Raw genomic sequence first — 22,496 nt, 5'->3', positions numbered from 1 at the left:
CACAGCTGTAATCCCTCATGCAATTGAATCTTCTTCCCCTCCCCAGCTTCAGCCTGCCTTAGGTTTACAAGCCTCCAGGGATAGAGGAAACATGGTTGTCTTTTGCTTTCTCCCTTCTAACTCCTAACTAGTAACGAGCATTTTCAGGGTTGCAGGGAGGGAGGAGAGAGGGCAATTACTTGTAACAATGGTCTTACTCAGTTGGCAGAAGTGTGTTCTAATAGACTTTTCCTTCTCAGTCTTCTCTATGGTTCTTTCTCATCTCCTGGACCTCTAAATGTTCAAATATATGAGGACTCAGGCCTTGGACTTCTCCATCAAAATGCTCCTTTTGTGTTCTCATGTACTCCCATGCCTTTGAAGGCTCCCAAATTTATAATGTCAGCCTTGTCCTTGACCCAAACTTGACTGGTACATGTAACTACAAACATCTACCAGATGTCTAGCAGGTACAAATTAATCATTTTAAAGCAGAGCTCCTGATAACTTTCCTCTACCCCAACTATGTTCTACCCATAGAACATACTCCATCTCAGTTAACAGTAGCTTCATCCTTACAGTTCCAAAAACCTCAGAATTACTTGATTCTTTTCTTCTCTTACTCCACAAGTCTTAAGTCATCTGTCAATAAATTCTGCGGGCTCAACCTGTAAAATCCACCTGGAATTCAACCACTTCTCATCACTTTTATCAGTAGCCACTGGTCCTGTCTACCACCACATCTCAGACAATGGCAGTTGCCTCCTGATTGGTCCCCAGCTTCCACATTTATTCCTTTATTATCTTTTTACCACCCAGAAGCCAGGGCAAATCTTCAAAATGAAGGTCAGAATCTGTCAGTCCTCTGCTCAACTAGTTAGAGTCTCCTTCTTGCCATCCTGCACCAGTCACACTGGCTTCTGTCTGTCCACTGTGCACCCAAGGGATTCCCCCTGTTCCAGTGCTGTTGCCTTGGCTGGTTCCTGTCAGGAATTCTTCCCCCATGGCCACAGTTTGTTCCCTCACCACCTTCTTATCCTCATTAGCCTTTTATAGATTCTCATCCTGCTTTGTTTTTCTGGTGGTTTTATCATAACTGACAGTGTAGCTTTTACTTGTGTATGTCTGTCCCTTGTTTCTAAAGTAAGCTGCATGAGAGAAAGAATTTTTATCTGTATGTTCACTACTCTATTCTCAGAGTACAGAAGTGTGCCAGGAAATCAATAAATAAATATCGTTCTGAATCAACTCTGGCATCGCTGCCCTCTGGGCATGGCACTTACAAGGCCTAAGGATTTTACTGGTATCTTGGGCAATCTCCTAGGGCTGAGGGTCTCCCACCTTTTGCCCTCTATTCTTGGATACCACCTCTCCTCTTCTTTCTGACCACCTGCAACTCCCATCAGCCCCAGATTTCTGGCAGTTTATCCCCACTAGGGTCAACCACTTTATAGGAGTCCTCATAGGCAGACACCATCCCAAGCCCACATAACTCATTTCCTTTCTATGAGGTCCTTGCAGGGAAAATGGGGAAATGTATCCTTTGCCTTTCAAATTCAGGAAGTACAGAACTGAGACTTTTCAGAGATGAGTCAGGCTCCACTGATATTCGTCCCTCCAAAACTCCAGTTCACAGACAACACTTTTCAAAAAAGATCCTTACTACTGTTCTCTTCAACCTTTTTAAGAATCTTCTTTTTTTTTTTTTTTAAAGATTTTACTTATTTTACAGACAAAGATCACAAGTAGGCAGAGAGGCAGGCAGAGAGAGAGGAGGAAGCAGGCTCCCTGCCGAGCAGAGCCCAATGCAGGGCTTGATCCCAGGACCCTGAGACCATGACCTGAGCCGAAGGTAGAGGCTTTAACCCACTGAGCCACCCAGGCGCCCCAGGATCTTCTCTTTTTACACAGCCTGGAGGTGAGTGGTGAGTCACTGAAGGCAGAAAAATCTCTCCTTCCTCTTCTCCCCCTTCTTCTTTCCCTTAGTTCACTCCTATCACTCATAAGTTATACAAATGATATAGGCAGCATTTACATACTGTATATGAACACTCTTAAAACAACAACAATGAAATTTTAATTACCTTCTTAAAGAGAAGAGTCTAGAATGCATTGTATTCATGAGATCCACACACTTTCTTGACTCCAGGCAAAAATATTAATATTCAATCAACTAGCCACTACAAATAGATTATATATACTAGCACAAGAAAGGATTTATTAAGATGCAACATTATATTTTATGAATAAAGACCAAAAATATTCCATCTTGAAGCTACAAAGTAAATAAACATACAGAAAATATTTTAAAATGTAAAATCAAATTTCAACTAAATGCCAGAATGCTATACTTCCTGTTTTTTTATTACTTAATGATGAAAAATATTTTTTCTATTATGGTAAATTAAGGCAAAATATTCCATGTGGGAGGAAAAAATTATGATAATCTAATTTTGAATAGCTGTATTCTATGAGTTTGCTAAGTTGAATTAATTTTCTAAGCCTACAACAAAATATTCACAATATGGTTTTACTAAAGTATTGGATGAGTTTTTTTTTGTTTTTTTTTTTAGCAAACTTCAAATGTTTTCTATTACAAAATACCTTAAAGGGCCTTAAATCTGTTGTGCTTATAACTCAACAGAACAAGAAAGTAACCTCTTATGTTTTTTCCAAATATCATTGAGAGTGCTTTCTTACATGCCTTCATATTAGAAAAGAACCTCTCATGGTTCACCTCCCCTTCCAATTTACCCAAAAGCACATACCCTCCCCAATGTCCATAACCCTACCCCCCTTCTATGGACTCTGAAAAACAATCTGAGGGGTTTGAAGTGGGGGGGGGTGGGAGGTTGGGGTACCAGGCGGTGGGTATTATAGAGGGCACGGCTTGCATGGAGCACTGGGTGTGGTGAAAAAATAATGAATACTGTTTTTCTGAAAATAAATAAATTGGAAAAAAAAAGACAAAAAAAAAAAAGAAATTAACGGCATAAAAAAAAAAAAAGAAAAGAAACTACTTCTGTCAAGCATACAGCAGTAATTTTAGAAAGAATGTGCCCCTATTTTTTTCTTTAAAAACTGTATTTTAAAAATAAGATATGCCTCAACCCACTGAGCCACCCAGGCGCCCCAGGGTCCTGGGATCGAGCCCCGCATTGGGCTCTCTGCTCGGCGGGGAGCCTGCTTCCTCCTCTCTCTCTGCCTGCCTCTCTGCCTCCTTGTGATTTCTGTCTGTCAAATAAATAAATAAAAATAAGATATGGACTAGAACAACATGCATATCCCATTTCTCAAAGTGCTACACTGATTCCTGTTGCACACAGTATAGAGCTTTGTAAAGGCATCAGAGTAGAACAACCTTGAATGATGTTAATGATGTTCAGAAAATTTTCTTTCTTCTAATTTCAAGAACTATCAGGTTTCTAACTGCAGTCTAGCTGATAGTAGATAGGATGAGAAAAAGAGCAGTACTATAAAGAAGAGTAGAAGAAGAGAAATTATTAACTGAAAAAAAGGTAGATCTATGTAGAAAGATAATAGAGCTATAATTATTTTGATTATTGTGGGCTTTTCCTTTTCCTTTGGATTTCTCTGACAAACACAATGGCAATCCAGAGTTTCTGTCTGGAGTACCTTTATTTTTGGAAGTCAAATAGCTCTGATGGAAATAATAATAAATCTTCCAAAGTCATTTCCCAAACTTTCCAAGCTAGTCATTAAGGAGACACATTTCCATACCTATAGCTATCTCCTTGAATCACCTATCACTTTTTACTTAATACATTTCTACATATGTACTCATTTTAAAAAGTTAACATGACAGGATTTTTAGACTAGCAAAAAATACTCTGTATGACCCTATAATGAGGTGTACATGTCATTACACATTAGTGCAAACCCAAACAATAAACAACACTAGAAGTGAACCCTAACGTAAGTTATGGACTTTGGATAATAACAGTGTGTAAATTTATGTTCATCAGTTGTAACAAATGTACCACTCTGGTGGGGGATGTTGATAAATGGAGAAGGTATGCATGTATTGAGTCTGGGAGTATATGAGAAGTCTCTGCACCCTCCTCTCAATTTTGTTATGAACCTATCACTACTCTAAAAGAATAAAGTCTTCAAAAAAATGTAATATTAACTTTGTTCTAATCAATAATATTTCCATGAATAACACCCATAAACACAAAGTGTTGCCACATCAGTTATGTTTTTTCCTTAAAACTTTTTAATACGTTATAACTATTAAAATAAAACTTGTTTGTCCGTGATCTGTCATCTAGCCAGTCACTAGGAAAGTAGCTGCAAAATTAGTAGGGGAGAGACTGTTTGAAATAGGGGCAAGAACAGTGGTAACGAACAATAGTGCTTGGCAAACTACACCCATTGCCTGTTTTTTAAGGTAAAGTTTCACTAGAACACAGCCACACTCATTTGTTTCTGTATTTATTATCTATGGCTGTTTTTGCACCATGATGGCTAAGCTGGTATTTGCAGCAGAGTGACTTTCATGTCCAAAAATATTGATTATCTGGCTCTTTAGAGAATAAGTTTGTTAGCCCCTGATCTGGAACGGTTATGCATTCGGAGTACCTCCACTAGTGTCTTGAGGAGTGAGCATTAATTTAGAAAAATAAAACCAGAAAAATTAAACACAAAATCTTTGGGACAAAGCAAAAGCAGTTCTAAGGGGGAAATATTTAATAATATGGGCGTACTTCAAGAAACCAGAAAAATCTCAAATAAACAACCTAACCTAACCTAACCTAACCTAAAAGGGTTATTAGAAAAAGAATAAAGCCCAAAGCTAGTAGAAAGAAGGGATTATAAAGATTAAAGCAAAAATAAATGAAATAGAGACTTAAAAAAATAGAAAAGAATCAATGAAACCAAGAGCCGGTTCTTTGAAAGTAAAAACAAAATTGATAAACCTTCAGCCACACTTACTAATAAAAGGGAGAGAGAGAGAGAGAGGACTCAAATAAAATCAGATATGAAGGAGGACAAGTGACAACTGACACCACAGAAAAACAAAGGATTACAGGAGAATGTTATATATACGAATTATGCAATAGAGTTAAGAGAATTGTATCTCAACAAATTGGATAACCCTGAAGAAATGGATAAATTCCTAGAAACATACTATCTTCCAAAACTGAAACAGGAAGAAATAGAAAACCTGAACAGACTGATTACTAGAAATAAAATTGAATCAGTTATCAAAAAACTCCCAACAAATCAAAGATCAGGATCAGTTGGCCTCAAAGGTGAATTCTACCAATATTTAAGAAGAGTTAATACTTATTTTCTTCAAACTATTCAAAAACATTGAAAAGGAAGGAAAACTTCCAAATTCATTCTACAAGGCCAGCTTACTCTGATATCAAAGTCAGACAAAGACACTACAAAGAAAACCACAGGACAGTATCTATGATGAATACTGATTCAAAAACCCACAACAAAAAATGAGTAAACCAAATTCAACAATACATCAAAAAAATCATTTACCATGATCAAGTGGGATTTACTCCAGAGATGCAAGGATGGTTCAATATTTGAAAATCAATCAATGTGATACATCACATTAACAAAAGAAAGGATAAAAACCAAATGATCATCTCAACAGATATAAAAAAAAATTGACAAAATGTAACATCCATTCATAATAAAAACTCTCAAGAAAGTGGGTTTAGAGGAAAAATCTCAGCATAATAAAGGACACACATAAAACAAACCTGCAGTGGGGGTAGGCATGGAGTGGCTGGTTTATGGACATTGGGGAGGGTATGTGCTATGGTGAGTGCTATGAAATGTGTAAGCCTGATGATTCACAGACCTGTACCCTAGGGCAAATAATACATTATATGTTAATAAAAATAATTAAACAAAACCAAATCCCAGAGCTAGTATCATAGTCAATGGTGAAAAACTGAAACTTCTTCCTCTAAGATTAGGAACAAGCTAAGGATGCTCACTCTCACCAGTTTTACACAACATAGTACTGGAAGACCTACCTGCAACTATCAGACAAGAAACAAAGAAGCACCCAAATTAGTAAGGGAGAAGTAAAACTGCCACTATTTTCAGATTACATGATACAATACATAGAACATATTCAAGTTTTAAAGACCAAGACTATTAGAATTGATCAATGAATTCAGTAAAATTATAAGATATCAAATTAATACATAGCAATGTTTCATTTCAATATCCTAATAATAAAGTAGCGGACATAGAAATTTAGAAAGCAATCCCATTTACAACTGCACCAAAAAAGAATAAAATATGTAGGAATAAATTTAATCAAGAAGGTGAAAGACTTATACTCTGAAAACTCTAAGTCACTGATCAAGAAACTAAAGATGACACAAATTAATGGAAAGATAAACGATGCTCATGGTTGGGAAGAATTACTATCATTAAAATGTCCATACTACCCAAAGCATTCTAAAGACTCAAGGCAATCTCTAAATATCAATAGTATTTTCACAGATCTTCAACAAATATTCCTAGAATTTATATGCAACCACTTAGTAAGACTAAAAATAGCCAAAGCAATCTTGAGAAAGAAGAAAAGAGCTGGAGGTATCACCATCCCAGATTTTATGATATACTAGAAAGCTAGAGTAATGCAACAGTATGATACCAGTACAAAAACATACAGTCAATGAAACATAATAAGTAAATAAACTCACACCTAAATAAACCACAGAAATAAAACCACACCTATCTGGTCAAATTAATTTACGACAAAGGAAGCAAGAATATACTGGGGGAAAAGTCTTTTCAATAAATAGCTTTGGGAAACTGGACAGCTACACGCAAAATGAAACCAGTCCATTTTCTTACACCATACATAAAAATAAAGTCAAAATGGATTAAAGACATAAATACAAGACCTGAAACCATAATATTTGTAAAAACATAGGCAGTAATTTCTTGGACATCACTCTTAGAAACATGTTTATGATAATGTCTCCTCAGACAAGGGAAACCAAAACAAAAATAAACTATTGGGATTATGCTAAAATAAAAAGCAAAGGAAACCATCCACAAAGGAAATGGCAAGCCAGTGAATGGGATAAGATAGCTGCAGATGACATATTTAATAGGGGTTAATATCAAAAATATATAAAGGACTTAAATAACTCAACACCAAAAAACAATCTGGTTAAAAAGTAGTCAGAGGTCCTGAATAGACATTTTTCCAAAGAGTACCCACAGTTGGCTAACAGTTGCATAAAAAGGTGCTCAATGTCACTAATCATCAGAGAAATTTATATCAAAATGACAATGAGAAATTATCTCACACCAGTCAGAATGATTAGTATCAAAAAGATAAGCAAAAACAAGTATTCATAAGGATGTAGAGAAAGGAAACACTTGTGCACTGTTGGTGGGAATAAAAATTGGTACATCCACTGTGGAATACAGTATGGCGATTTCTCAAATATTGATAATAGAAATATCACATGATCCAGTAATTCCATTACTGGGTATTTACTCTTACTCATTCAAAAAGATACATGCTTATTGCAGCACTATTTACAATAGTCAAGATAAAGAAACAACCCAAGTGCTCATCAACAGAGGAATGGATGAAGAAGAGTGGTACATACACACGATGGACTACTATTCAACTATAAAGAAGAATAAGATTGAAATAAGTCAGATAAAGACAGATACCACACAATTTCACTTTTATATGGAACCTAAAAAACAAAACCACTAGACAAAAAACAGACTCTTAAATACAGAGAACAAACTGATGGTTGCCAGAAGGGGAGTGAGTCAGGGGATGGGCATAATAGCTTAAAGGGATTAAGAAGTATAAGTAAATAAATAAGTCAAGGAGATGAAAAGTACAGCATAGGGAATATAGTCAATTATACTGTAATAATGTTGTACGGTAGCTACACTCATCCTGGAGAGCCCTGAATAATGTACAGAACTGCAGAATCACCAAGTTGTGCACTTGAAACTAATCTAACTCTGTATATCAAATATACTTGAATTTTTAAAAAAGTGAAACTGGAACTCACAGCATTTTGATGAGTTTAATGTAACAAGGAAAGCCCAGTATGACATTTGGGAAACTACCCTCAAAAATGCTTGCATACTCCCTGTAAGAGAGGATTAGAAAATGAAAGTCTACATACAATCTTTTTTTTTTTTTTAAGATTTTTATTTATTTGACAGACAGAGATCACAAGTAGGCAGAGAGGCCTTCAGGGAGAGGAGGAAGCAGCCTCTCCACTGAGCAGAGAGCCTGAGTGCAGGGCTGATCCCAGGACTCCAGGATCATGACCTGAGCTGAAGGCAGAGGCTTTAACGCACTGAGCCACCGAGGCGCCCCTGAAATATGAAATCTTATAGCCAAAAAACACGTTTATGCCTCAGGTAAGCATCAGCTATAGCTAGCTAAATCAAGTCATCCTAAATTTAGTATGACAGTATACAGATGGTAAATATTCCCAGATTGTCTTTTGCCATTCACCAGAATTTAGCCATGCTAGAATATACAAACCCATGATCAGCCTGGAATTTGTCCTATATGTGTTGCTACTAGACTGGGACAAAAATATTTCACAGACAGTCTTCATAGTCAAACAGAAAAAAGACATGTTAATATGCGAAATACGAAACCACAGCCCACTAGGAAAACCAGAGCTTACAGAAAACACAGCAATTCCTCTACTGCCCGTATGATGACGTTAGAAGAAATGTGCTCATACTATAACCAAATTTATTTATTTATTTTTACTTTTGTGTTCTTGAAATGAGGACTATTTAGTTGTCTTCTGTAAACAGCAGGTACTTAGAGAAAAGATCTACCTGACCATTTGATGAATCATCAGTGGCCTTCAGCTAAAATTTGCAAAATTATTGACACTATCCTTAAATTAATTGTACTAAAATTTAGCAAAGGCAAAGTACAGATGAGAAACACTTTACACTGAGATGTGAGAGGGATGCATTAAGAAAAAAAAAAAGAGAGAGAGAGAGAGAGAGAGAGAGAGAGATTCCTAGTTTGGGACTAAGAAAAAAAGATACCTCAAGCATGATCACAGCTTTATTTCTATGTTTACTAAATGAAAGCATCTATAAGAAATTAGTAGCCCATAAACTTTTTCTTCAGTTCTTCACATATTTTTCAATGCCAGGGTAGGCATACTACAGAAGGTCAGTAAATAACAACACTTGGAAGAAAATGCAGTCCTGGGTCTAGGTATTATGTTTCAAGTTTTGTTACATTTTTACTTGACTACACAGGATATTTTTTTAGAGTAGACTAATTTCCTTCAGGCACTGAGACATGGTAATTTGTGAGATTAACTTTTCTTTCTCTCTCACTTCTATTTTTTTCAAAAGAAGCTGAAGATACACATCCAGAATATTATAAAACCAGCATTTTGTTTATTTTGGTATGTATTATAACTTTTCCATTTCCATTATGAAACAATTACTGGTTAAGTAAAATGAAGAAATAAGGAGGTGTATTTCAGTTTATGGCTTTTTCCCTAAGGGCAAAGTTCAAATGTTCATTTGATCCTTTTAATCCAGGGTAAAATGATTTTTTTTTTTTAATCACTAACACACACCTAATTTTAAGTCTCTGAGAAAGGTGTTTTGGAGGCTTTCAATTTTTCCAGCGATCTTCAGCAGAAACTGAACTGCAAGAATCATGTAAATTACTTTACCATGTCTTTTTTTTTTCATATTTTTTTAAAACAAGGATTTAAATATACAATGGCATTGAGGAAATAATATTGGTTCCCACCATTTGGGAAATTTTTCCTGAGTCCACAAAATGCAATTTCCTGACTATTGTGTTATGCTAAATAAATCTAGTCCTCTGGGTCTCAAATGTCCATTTCTGTAATTTGGGTGGAACTGAGACTAGGAAAATAAAACAGGCTGGCACCAAGTCAGGAATTAATGGATCGTCTTAAATCCCCAGTTCCATGTGCCCTCTTCATGACGATGGATTTGGGTCCATTTAATTGTCTGCTAATACTTTCATCAGACTAGGAAACTACATGCTCTAGTGGGTCATTTTTTTTTTAAAGAATTAAAAGAGCTTATTTAGAGGAAACTAATAAAAAGTTGTAACTGAAATGTTATTCTTTTACCATTATTTTTTAAAATATCTCAAATCACATGATTTACTGAATCTTTTACAACTCATTTGTGTTACCATCACCTTCTTTAGAAAAGACTGAAAGTGCCAAATGCTTCATCTTATATAATGTTGGTAAAAAGCTTTCCCACAAAAGATCATTTTTATCTCTATTGTAGAGACCAAGGCACTAATTTGCTCAAGATTACAGAGTTTGCTCCTGGTGTAATTGGAGCACAGACCCTAACATTTGTGTGTTAAATCCTGGGCTACTTGGCCACTGAGTCTTTCTCTCCTTCTCTTTCCTTATTTATTTCCTGAATTGTACTTAAAACATATATTGCCATTTCTTTCCACAATGTCTTCTTGCTATTGGAAGAAACACTTTAAAGCTTCAATCTGTTAAAAAAAACAAAATGTGATCTGAATATTCCTAATTTTGACTCACTACCTCAAGTTACATGCTAAAGAGTATCTTTTTGTTGAATGAATTTCTTTGGGAATATGGATTTTTCACAGACTCCATGTTCCTAACAACAATGTTACCCACTGTGTCTCAAAGAAAGAACTCTTCTTCCAGGCTTTCACAGAAAACGCTGTGTGCCACTTTCCATGTAAATCATTGTGTTCAGGTTAAAATTCAGGGAGTGATGTCACTTCAAGAACTCCCTAGGAAACACTGCTGTTAGCTGAGTAAGGCTGTCAAGGTAGTGTCCAAGTTATTTAATGTAAGTGTTTTAATTGTGGAAATCATTTGTGGGAAGAAACTAAAAGAGTTTAGACTGGCAACTCCTGATAAATATACTAGGAAGTGATATGTACTAATTTTGCCTCAAATGCCAGCTCTGGGCTGCTGCTTGGCTGCCTCTCTGGACACCTATCACTCTTCCCTACTGGTCACACTTTCTTAGACGTTCTATTTTCCATATCTGAAACACACAGGGGCTTTCTAACAGTCAAGCCTGGAAACTTCACTGCTAAACCTGGCACCTGGTCAGTATGTCCTTCCCAAATGGTTTATAAAAGCACAAATGCTGCAGATTTCCATGTTAGATTTTAACTCTTCATATATATGCTCCAAATTTCTAAGCTACTCAGTGTTCCGCCTCCAAAGGTAGAAGCATCTTGGAAAGTAGATACCTTAGTGCAAAGAACTTTTACTATCCATTCATCTGACTACAAGTAATTGTCTATTTTAAGGGGAAAAAGAGAAACACCAACCTCGCTAGATGTCACTTGCTTAGCATACACAGGAAAACATGACAAGTTGAGAGAAGCTTTGATTCTCAAAATATATGTGTGTGTGTGTGTGTGTGTGTGTGTATAGTACAAAGTATCTGGAAATCAGATTATGAGAACCTGGTTGAGCAGTAGGATTTACAAAGAAGAGTTGAAGACAATTTAGTTTTAGGCACCAAGATACCACAAGAAGATAATCAAGAAGAAGTTTCAGTTATTGTCCCTGTGTTAAAAAAAAAAAAAATCCTTAATTTTGTTCCTAGGGATGAAAGCATACAGAACTGAAAAGAGGAAGGCTGGGGACTAGGATCAGGTTAGCTGAGGAAGATGGGTTTGTTAGCACTCCTCAGAATTAATCTTGTTCTCAAGGAAGTATTTAGTTGTTACAGGCTCCCTTCCTTTCATTGATAATGCCTTAAAGATAAGATTGAATACAGAAAACTGCAGCCAAGTTAATACTGTGCTCAAGAGTTGGTAATGTTCAGCACATGCTTTGGGGGGAGAGATAAATAAATTATAATATTTGCAAAACAAAAACAAACAAAAAAAGATGTAGAAATATTTGCAGTGTCTACTTCTCCTATATGATTGCTTCATCTGTATAATGAGTCCAAGATCACAAGCAAGAGGGCTCAGGAATAATCGAGAGGATTGAGCTAGTCCTATGGGCCAGGATAAGACCACTGATCACTCAACAGATGGTACGCAACCAATCTGGGAGGGTGGGCTGGCTAAAACACAGGCCTGGGAAGAGGTGGAGGTCACTCTGATTGCAGTCTGTTAGGTTCTTTGTTTCCTCATTTGTCACCAAGCAACAGCAAGTGAGGACAAGGATCCAGGATGCTACCACTGCTGTGATCCAAGCTACCTACACACACATCAGTCGTAAGAGAAATGTAAATAAGTCACCTTTTGGAAATAAGTGGATCAAAAAAGAGGATAAATATCTCTCTGAAAAATCAAAATGACCCTGACTCCATGGTGCAGCTCCGTCCATGCTGAGCAAAGGAGGGGAAACACTGGGCTCTACCTGATGGCCAATAGTCACAATAGGAAGAACCAGAGAATACCACCCACCGGTGGGAAAGGGAATGAACTCACTAAGGTATATCCACATCATGGGTTAGAATGGGTTATTCACCTCAAAAATGAATTAGAACAACGTACAACACTACAGATGAATTGTAGCATCATATTAAGAGAATAAGTTCCATAAAGTATTAAGCCTTTTATTGTAGCACTCGAAAAACTGAAATAACAGTAATAATAATAAATGGAATATCTACAGGTGTAATAAAAGACTTTAAAAAGAAAAGAAAATGGGAATCCTGGCTTCAAAGTGATAGTTATATTGTGGGAGTAGGAGCAGGTGGAACAGCACCATGGGTACATGTGGTTAATTGTCTTGGTCCCACCTTTTCTTTTTGGTGGTTTTAGGAGTGTATATTATATTATTGAAGATATCTCACTACATGAAAGCAGGCTTTGAATAAAATAATAGTGAAAATAGGTCATGAAACAAATACTGTGATTAATGTAATTTTGTGTACCTAAGAAAGGGACAATACACACACACAGAAATCTGTGTGTCTGTGTGAACATGTGTGTTTTTGAGAGACAAAGAGAAGAATCTCCAAACTATACAAATGTAAACACCACAGAGTAGAGACAAAAGGGTCCATTTTCTATTTTGAAAGTCCTAACCCATCCAAATGCAATGGAGAAGACCGTGTTTTGATACCTAATTATCACTGGGCCATGCAGCTCATTTGCATTTGATGACCAGAATTCTACCAGATTTTTATTTAAGATGATTTAAGGACAACATCTCCTTTCTTCACAATATGACTACCACATACATCCTTCTAAATAATACTTGTATTTTAGCCAAAAGCAAATTATAATCAACTTCACTGTAATTATCATCTCTAACCTACCTCTCCCATACTATTTTACCTGTATTTCTAGTTATTGATCGTATCTCAATGGGACTATTTTCCTAAAAAGCAAAGTCAAATATATTTCATTCAATGTTCCTAAATATTTACTGATTTACTAAAGTAATAGTTGTGGGGCTTTTTTAGATTTTATTTATTTATTTATTTATTTGGCAATGGTCACGTCATATCCTTGAACATTTTTATTGGGTATTTTCTTACTCATCTGTAGAACTGATGTATTAGAGAAATTGGTCTTTGTCTAAAAAGTTGCAATTTTTTTTCAGTTTATTGTTTTTTATTCTTGCTTATAGCAGGTTTTTTTGTTTTTGTTTGTTTTGTTTTTTTTAACTGCCATGGAATTTATATTTTATGTAGCTGAAATTACTGATCTATATGCCTCCATAGCTTTAGGTAGGGTAACATACAAAATAATTCTTTTTCAGATCAAAGACAATATAAAAATTCTCATGATTGTTTTTAACCCCACTGTTTCTTTTGTTCATACTTATATTTTGGTTCATTTAAGATGAATCTTCAGATCTGAAGTCATGGTGAATAGGTTATTTTAGCATAGTGATACAGAGCCAATTTTCATTTTAATGAACAGAAAATATAGCAAAAATCCATTAACTAAAATCTAATATATCACTCATGAAACGTAGTAAAGCATATGTTACAGAGAAAGGTTAAGTTTTTCAAGAATTAGTGCCTGTAGGCTAGCTAATCTTCCCAAGGCTCCATGGAAACCAGTGATAACTGAGTGCTTAAACTGGTCAATCCTGGTAGAGGGCTGACATGGTGGAGCTGGGCTGGAGCCAGTGAACAGTAGGCCATGCATCTGCAATTTCAAGGCTCAGACCCCTGAACCCTGATGACACAAAGAGATGACACAAAGAATTCATGAAGAATGAAGTGAAGACACAGGCCTGCAGTTCACGGTTCCTTATTTTTTTAGCCTTGATCATACTGGAGGAGAGAGACGATGCTATTTCCGACCACCCAAACTCGAAAGCCAGTGCCAAGATCAACTCAACTGAATCTAATTTTGCCCTTGCTGGATTGCAGGGCACTGGCACATAATGTAACAATCAAAGAGAGAGCCACAACTCTGTTGCTGCTATTGACTCCATGAGCTTCCTCCCGGAGATGCAATCTGTGGGCTGGGGTATGTGCTGTCAGGTCACCCTCCTGTGTTCACTCAGAGGCTCTGGCTGAGTGAGAGCTCAAGAAAACCTAGCAGGGTAGAATCCTGGTTCTGCAGTTTCTAACCCACCTAACTTTGACAAAGTTATTTAGCTTCTCTGTGTCTCAGTTTCCTCATCTGTACAGTGAGTTAATGATACCAATCAACCTCACACCACTGTGTGATGATTTAATAAGAACCACCATTTATGGTGGTTTAAGTGTTGTCTATAACATATTAAGTGCTCCATACATATTAGTTTTTATTAACATACTTTGGTGTGATCTATACTCTCTCTGTCAGCAGTCAGACAGGAAAAATAAGTAAAATACAATTTAAAAAGTGCTGTGATAGAGGAATAACTTATTTGTTATGGGTCAGAAAGTAGGTTTGAGGTTAGCAGACTGGGATTTCTTATTTAAGGGAGAAAGAATCTATTTTTTAATTACAATGTTGTAAATTTCTTTTTAAAAGGATTTAAAAAATGATACTTCTGTGGTTTCTAAGTCGATGACCAAAAAGTTTTATATGTTTCCAATATTTACAGTCTCCCTACTTAAGTATCAATTTTAATATGTAGTTTTTCCTTTTGGACAATAGTCAATGAGTTTATTTATTATTTATTTTAAAGTTAATACTTTTGGTAATATGAGTAAAAGAAAGCATTTTTTCAGTTTGGGACAGAAGTTTATTTTCCATGGTTTATCAAAGCAGAGTTGGAACAGTAACCAAAGATACTGTGCCAGCAAGTTTCATGAGTTTCATGAGCATAAATAAATATATTTGTTGTCACAAATCTGAAACAACTAAATGCTGTGGTAATGGAACAAAGCTAAAGACTCTTCAGAATAAACTGCAAATAACTATTTGACTTATAAAGAACCATTGAAGGGAAACTTTCCAATATAATGATGCTATTTTCCTGCCTTCCATTTAAGCCAGGAAAGAAAAACTACCTCAAAGAATGTTAAAGAAGGTATAGTCTGAAAGAAGGAGATCATGCAAGGACATCTGGCACCTACTTGTGCTTTCTCCAAGTGGACTGAAATTCAAAATAGTATTTTGTCATAAAAATAAAAAATGCTAGACAGCCATCTAATATACAATTTTAGATTATATTGATGTGTGCTACTTTCTTTCCTCATTTACATTAAATGGATATTTGGATGAATAAATCTTTGAATATAGTAACTGAAGAAAACTTCTCTTTAGATGTGAAGAAAGAGTTTACTCCCTCAAAGAACCATTTTTCCCACTGTACAACAGAATGAGGAAAAGATTTTGGAGCCAGACTGGCCCAGTAGAAATAAGACTTGACTTCAGTAGGCCTGAGAGGCTTAAATGAATCTGAGACCATAAATGAGTGAAGAGGGAAAATAATTGATTCTCCTTTAGACACACACACACACACACACACACACACACACACACACACGAGTATTCCTTTATGGTCTGGGCTCAGATTCTTACCTAGGAAAATCCACCCAACCAATGATATAAAACAAAAGAAGTCTCAATATAGACACTTCGTAATGTGTTTCAGACATTAACTTAAGAGATGAGTGCGACCCCACCGTTTTTTCTCATTTTATTATAAACTATTTATGTCCAAACTTAAGTTTTCAGCAGAATAAGCCTGTCAAGATAAGATTTTAGCTACGAAGATATCGCAATGAACAAGCAAAAGACAGTTCTTCCTTTTAAATAGAGAGGGAAGGTCCCTGACCTCAAAAGTATTACTTGCAGATGAGCAAAGAGGAGTAATGACACAAAGATCTAAAAATGCCAAACTGCACTTACTATTTATATTCTTTGTCTCTTAATGGTAACCAGAGCAAAATAAGATTATTAAGAAAAGAAAAAAAATCAGATAAAGGAAAAATTCCCATAATATGGGACAATGGCCTCTTTCCAAATAACAATTTAACTTATGGCCCCACATTTTAGCTTCTTTTTGGATGTTCAACCCAAGTCAAGGAAATTAAATTATTATCCACCATACTCCCAATTACTCAACATACATTTTTAGGAGCTTGCAGCAGATATAGCAGGAACAGTTCCAGGCTTGGGGATATGGCAATAAACATGACAGAGTTTTCGCCCTCAAGATCTTACCCAAGTGTTGGGAATGAGACAGTCAACCAACAGATAGCCAAAAAAAGAGTAATGCAATTTTTTAAAGTTAATAACCTCACTTTGCCACTAATGCTGCCACCATTTCCCCAAATGACTCAGATTCAAAACATTGGTTAGCTTTCTTATTTCTGAACAGACCCAGAAACTTAGACTGTAAAACATTTTAGAAAATTTCATTGCTATATGAACAGAAATCCAATATGTGTCATAAGAGGAACAGAAAGGACATCATCCTCATGTAAATCTTCCAGTACTACTATATTTTATGTTCACAATTGTAAACTACAAAGAAAACTAAAATATCTTACCTTTGACAATTGATCAAAAGTAATTGCTATGGTTACATTTTTATTTAGGGCAAATACTAACTTTAAATTTATGTCAACATTTTTACACTGACACTGTATAAACCATACATAAACTGACTATAATTCAAAGCTGTCACTGAGTGTAGCAATAGTTTATAGTCTTTCCACACACATTGTGCAACCAATTACATTAAATAGTTTTATGTAAAGAAATACCACTTGATCTTTTATATAAAAGAACACTGTTACTTAAGGAAAATTGATAATAGTTACTTTAAAGACATATCCAAATAAATATGACTTACACAAAGTAAAGGCTTCATAAAACCTTTAGTTTTCACATTCTAATCACCACTTCATCCAATTCTGCTATTCCCCACCAATCCCAAATATTAAATCACATAATTCTTTCTGGGCAATGGCTAAGTGGATTTGGCGGCTTGGACAGGAAGTAAGGAAGGAGAGGACTGGATTCAGGCTCTGGGTGGTGCCTACATTACATCAATAGCCCCCTTTCCTCAAGAACACAGACAAGCATGAAGAAAGAGTTGCACTGTCTCTCTCCAAACTCTGCCTTGGCTCTATATGTTGTTTTGATGAAATGTGATGTGGAAAAGGCTCATTCTATTTTCAACTAAGAAGAAATACATTGTTTGATGATTAATGGAAATGTCACAACCACTTTCATTAGTCAGTGGCTCTGCCTTCTCACCTACAATCAAACACTGTCTTTGTTCCTAAGTCTACCAACCTTGGATCTAGTCTGGATAGTATTTCAGAAGTAAAAAGTGAAGCATAATGACAAAAGGTTGAGCCATATACAATCAACCCCCAAACAAACCAGGGGGAAAATATAAGTAGCAGAGATACAGCAGCATAGCCCAGACACTTCCACATTGAAAAACATGAATTGCATATAATTACAGAGATTACTTTAGAGTAGATTAGAAAGGCAGTAAGCCAAATAGAAAATATAAAATGATACATGTTCCCTAGGTTCTCATGGAATTGTAATTTCTGGTGTGGAAGCCATACCATGTACATGTCTCTACCTCCTGCCCAATAAAATAGTTCATATTCCTGTTTGTTTCCTATAATTTAAGCTTTAGATTTTTACATTTTCACAGTTATTTTTTCTACAGAGAGGGATAAAACTTTTTATAACCAAGCAACAAAAAATAACCCCTAAGTACTGGCTTTTGGAAAGGAAAGAAGAGAAGACTTAATTATGTACACTAAAAGACGATTTTAGTTACTGAAGGTAAATGGGTCTAAATAAACTTGTGATGATTTCTTCACAGGAAGCAATTATAAAATATATCTGCTACTTTTAGTTTACTTAACTCAGAAAATGTTCCCAGATAAAATCATAACAGGCATATGAAATGAAGTTCAGATTTACTGAATTTCCCATGTAAGTTCAGATTCACATTTTTCCACCTCAGGTAAGCCAGAGTGCCAAAAGCAAACTTCTGAAATAATTTTTTTCTAAACTTTTGAGTAGATATGAATGCTTGCATCACAAAATAATGAAAACAGGTATAGTATTTGTCTTAAGAAAATTATCTTAATTGGAAAATTATCTTACTTAAACTGATTTAAGTAATCATTCTAAAGATAAACATATTTAGACATTTCAATACTGTTAATAGTATCAACATTACTCTAAGTATCCATGTCAGGAAAGCCAGACACCTTTAGTAGCTTCTTGAACTTTATGACAATGATAAAGCTTTGGGTCACACATAATTATAACAAGTGATTTTATTCTGTATGAAGAATGTTTATGGAGTGCACACTTCAAAATTATATTTAATTCACATTCAGTATCATAATCACATTCCAGAAGGTTATTAAGTTTTTCATATTTTTGTTTGAGTAAGCTATTTTTTTGCAGAGTATCTGCTGTGGTAATTTCCCAATTCTCTCTGTGTCAGTTATACTGGTTTTTTAATTTGGCAGGCAGCCAAGAAACAATATTCAATACAAAATTCAAAACACTTATTTAATAATATAGAACAGAGTGCCAACTTCCAGTGCATCATTTTACACTGGACACTGTACTTCACTCAGAATCTTAATCTTTGGTATAATTTTGTAAGTGAACTAGAGAATCACATTATTAAGGAAAAATATAAAGGGCTGGATTACTTCCATTCCCACTACAACAGAGAAACTGAGATAACAAACAAAAAATGTTCATTGTCTCTTTCCAGCTCAAACCCATTAAACTGATATAACCCATATATAACCCATAAACTGATATAATTTATAACTCATAAACTGATATAACCCCAAAACCCACAAACTGATATAAAACCACTCTAACATATCTCTCTTCATTCTCACATTAAATTATGATTAAATTCTTCAAATTCTAAATGAAGTTATGACTTTCTAGGATTCAGAGTCATGACCCTCCAAGTATAGACACTCACCTTCACACTTCTGAGTGGTTTCACTCTGCTTGTGACCAGCAGGGCATTTGCATTCAAAAGAGCCCACCGTATTGATACAGTTTCCTCCCTGGCATATCCCAGGAATCGCCTGGCATTCATCAACGTCTGCAAGAAGAAAGCACTGTCAACAAAGATACCACTAACTTCCAGAATATCTACACCAATTTCTTTAACATAATATACAGAAAAAGATCAGTTGTTCTAAAGAGCATGGTGTAAGGGGAATTGGGGACCACTCTGTATACATATATTTTAATTCATATAAATCATGTATTATAGATCTCATTTCATTTTTGTTATTTTCTCTTGGAACTTTATTTTTTATTAAAAAAATCCATCCCTATTGTTATGTGGAAAACCAATCTCTTGCTTTGATTTGTTACAGAACACTTCTGGATGTGTTCACTCTCCTGGTAATGGGTACTCAGTCTACCTCCATCTTCTCCCTACCAACTTCTCCACACCACAGGGCATGATACAGTAGAAGTCTCTACCATGTCTCTCTCTTTTTTTTTAAAGATTTTATTCAATTAATTGACAAAAAGAGAGAGATCACAAGTAGGTAGAGAGGCAGGCAGAGAGAGAGGGGGAAACAGGCTTCCTGCTAAGCAGAAGGCCCAATGTGGGGCTCAATCCAAGGACCCTGAGATCATGACCTGAACCGAAGGCAAAGGCTTAACCCGCTGAGCCACCCAGGCGCCCCTCTACCATGTCTCTTTATGTAGTTGAGTAACTATGGACTATGAAAACTCAGACTTTGCATCCCTTTGCTCTAGACCCAGAACAGAATTACTAAATCACAGAGTATGTATATGAATATGTGTATGTGTATATATATATATATATACACACACATATATGTATATCTATTCATTCAATATGAATAAACAATGCCTAAGAGTCAAAATGCCTTCATCCCACTAGCAATCCATATACCTACAAGTAGTTCACAAACCTATATTATCCATGAGGATTCTTGTGGCTTTTTTTCCACTGCTAACACATGACATAAATATGCAAGATCCTAATTTTCTTTGGTCCAATAATTGTAAAGGGATATTAATTCTAGTTTTCACTTCTTTAACTACTAACCACCACCTGTGTTAGCTTTTAAATTTCTCCATCTGAAAGTTGTCCATATCCCTTAATCAGTGTTATCTTGAATTTGTTGTATTCTTTTTTCTTCCAAGTTTTTATTTAAATTCCATTTAGTTCAGACAGTTTAGTTTCAGCTATAGAATTCAGTAATTCAACACTTACGTACATCACCTGGTGCTCATCACAAGTAGACTCCTTAATCCCCCTCCCCCATTTCACCCATCTCCCCACCCACCTCCCCCCTCCAGTAACCATCAATTTGTTCTCTAGAGGTAAGAGTCTGTTTCTTCATCTGTTTTTTCTTTTCCTTTATTCATTTGTTTTAGTTCTTAAGTTCCACATATGAGTGATATAGAATTCGACTTGCTTAGTATAATATTCTCTAGCTCCATCTACATCACTGCAAATGGCAATATTTTATTCTTTTTGATGGCTCAGTAATATTCCATCATCTACATCATTGCAAATGGCAATATTTTATTCTTTTTGATGGCTGAGTAATATTCCATCACACACACACACACACACACACACACACACACATATTCCACTTCTTCTTTATCCATTCATCAATCAGTGGACATCTAGGTTCTTTCCACAATTTAGCTATTGTTGATAATGCTGCTATAAACACTGGGGTACATGTATGCTTTGAATTAGTAGTGTCATACCCTTTTTCTAAATTAAAAACCTTAAACATGGCAATTATTTTCCATATCCTTTAAGCTATTAGTTTTATCCATTTAGGAACCAAAAATCTTAATATTAATATCTTAATATTGACAAATGAAATCCAAGCAACAGTAATGAAGGCTCAAATAAATAAAAATTAAGGATCTACAAGAAATGTTAAAAGAAGTTCTTTAGCAGGAGGGGTACTTGGGTGGCATAATGGGATAAGCATCCAACTAGTGATCTCAACTCAGGTGTTGATCTCAGGTTCGTGACTTCAAGCCCTATGCTGGGCTCCAGACTACTTAAAAAAAAAAAAAGTTGTTCTTCTTTTAGTAAAATGAAATTATGAGATGAAAATTATGGTCTATACAAAAACCAAAAAGCACTGAAAACAGTAAACATGCTGATAAATTTAAAAGACCTATTTTCAAATAAACTTGAAGATAACTGGCTGTTAAAAAGAGCAACAGCAAAATTATAGTAATGTATTTTGAAGATTATAAAATGAAAAGAAGTAAATAGGATAACCACAATAGCTAAAGGATTAAAGGGGGACAGAAGAATACTGTTGTAAAATTATTACATTATAACATTGTAATGAAGTGGCATAATATTATTCGAATACAGACTATATTGTTATATATGTAAATATGATCACTAAATTTTGTGATTTAACATAAAGCTAACATTTTATAATGTTAAAGAGGTGGAGCTAGTGATCCAATTATAAAATGAAATACTAAAATATACTCCCTCTAATAGAGGGAGGCAAAGAGGAATAAAGAATAGATGGGACAAAAAGACAAAAAATGCTAAGATACAGATTTAAAAATCAATAATACTGATAATCATAGGAACTATAAACAGTATTAATAATTCCATTAAAAAGCCTGAGATTGCCATGATTTCTTATTTATTTATTTTTAAAGATTTTGTTTTTTGTTCAATAGAGAGAGAGCAGGAAAGCACAGGCAGGGGAAGCAGCAGCAGGAGAGGAAGAAGCAGGACCCCTGCTGAGCAGGGAGCTTGATGTGGGGCTTGATCCCAGGACCCTGGAATCATGACTGAAGCCGAAGGCAGTCGTTTAACCAATTGAGCCACCCAGGTGCCCCCACAACTGATTTTTTTTAAAAGATGTAATTGTATATTGCTTAAAAGATACTCACTTTGACAGAGATAGCTCAAAAAGAAAAAGATGAAAAGATGTATCATGTACTTAAGATGGGATTGGGAGGGAGATAAACCTTAAGAGACTCTTAATCTTACAAAATAAACTGAGGGTTGCTGGGGAAGGGGGTGTGTGGAGAGGGTGGTTGGGTTATGGACATTGGGGAGCGTATGTGATATGGT

The 22,496-nt window shown here is 35.5% G+C and overlaps 1 protein-coding gene across 1 annotated transcript in view; it reads right to left on the bottom strand.

The window, feature by feature from the left end:
• FBN2 (fibrillin 2) overlaps positions 1-22,496 on the bottom strand; it is a 247,344-nt gene that overhangs the window by 142,944 nt on the left and 81,904 nt on the right. The window contains exon 7 of the mRNA XM_044228355.1: positions 19,353-19,478. Coding sequence (XP_044084290.1) covers positions 19,353-19,478 — 126 coding nt within the window. The remainder of the gene's footprint in view (positions 1-19,352; positions 19,479-22,496) is intronic.

The sequence above is a fragment of the Neovison vison genome, chromosome 1, assembly GCF_020171115.1.
Source record: "Neovison vison isolate M4711 chromosome 1, ASM_NN_V1, whole genome shotgun sequence".
Lineage (NCBI taxonomy): Eukaryota > Metazoa > Chordata > Mammalia > Carnivora > Mustelidae > Neogale > Neogale vison.
The sequence above is the reverse complement of the archived record's forward strand: the minus strand, read 5'-3'. Positions and strand labels throughout refer to the sequence as shown.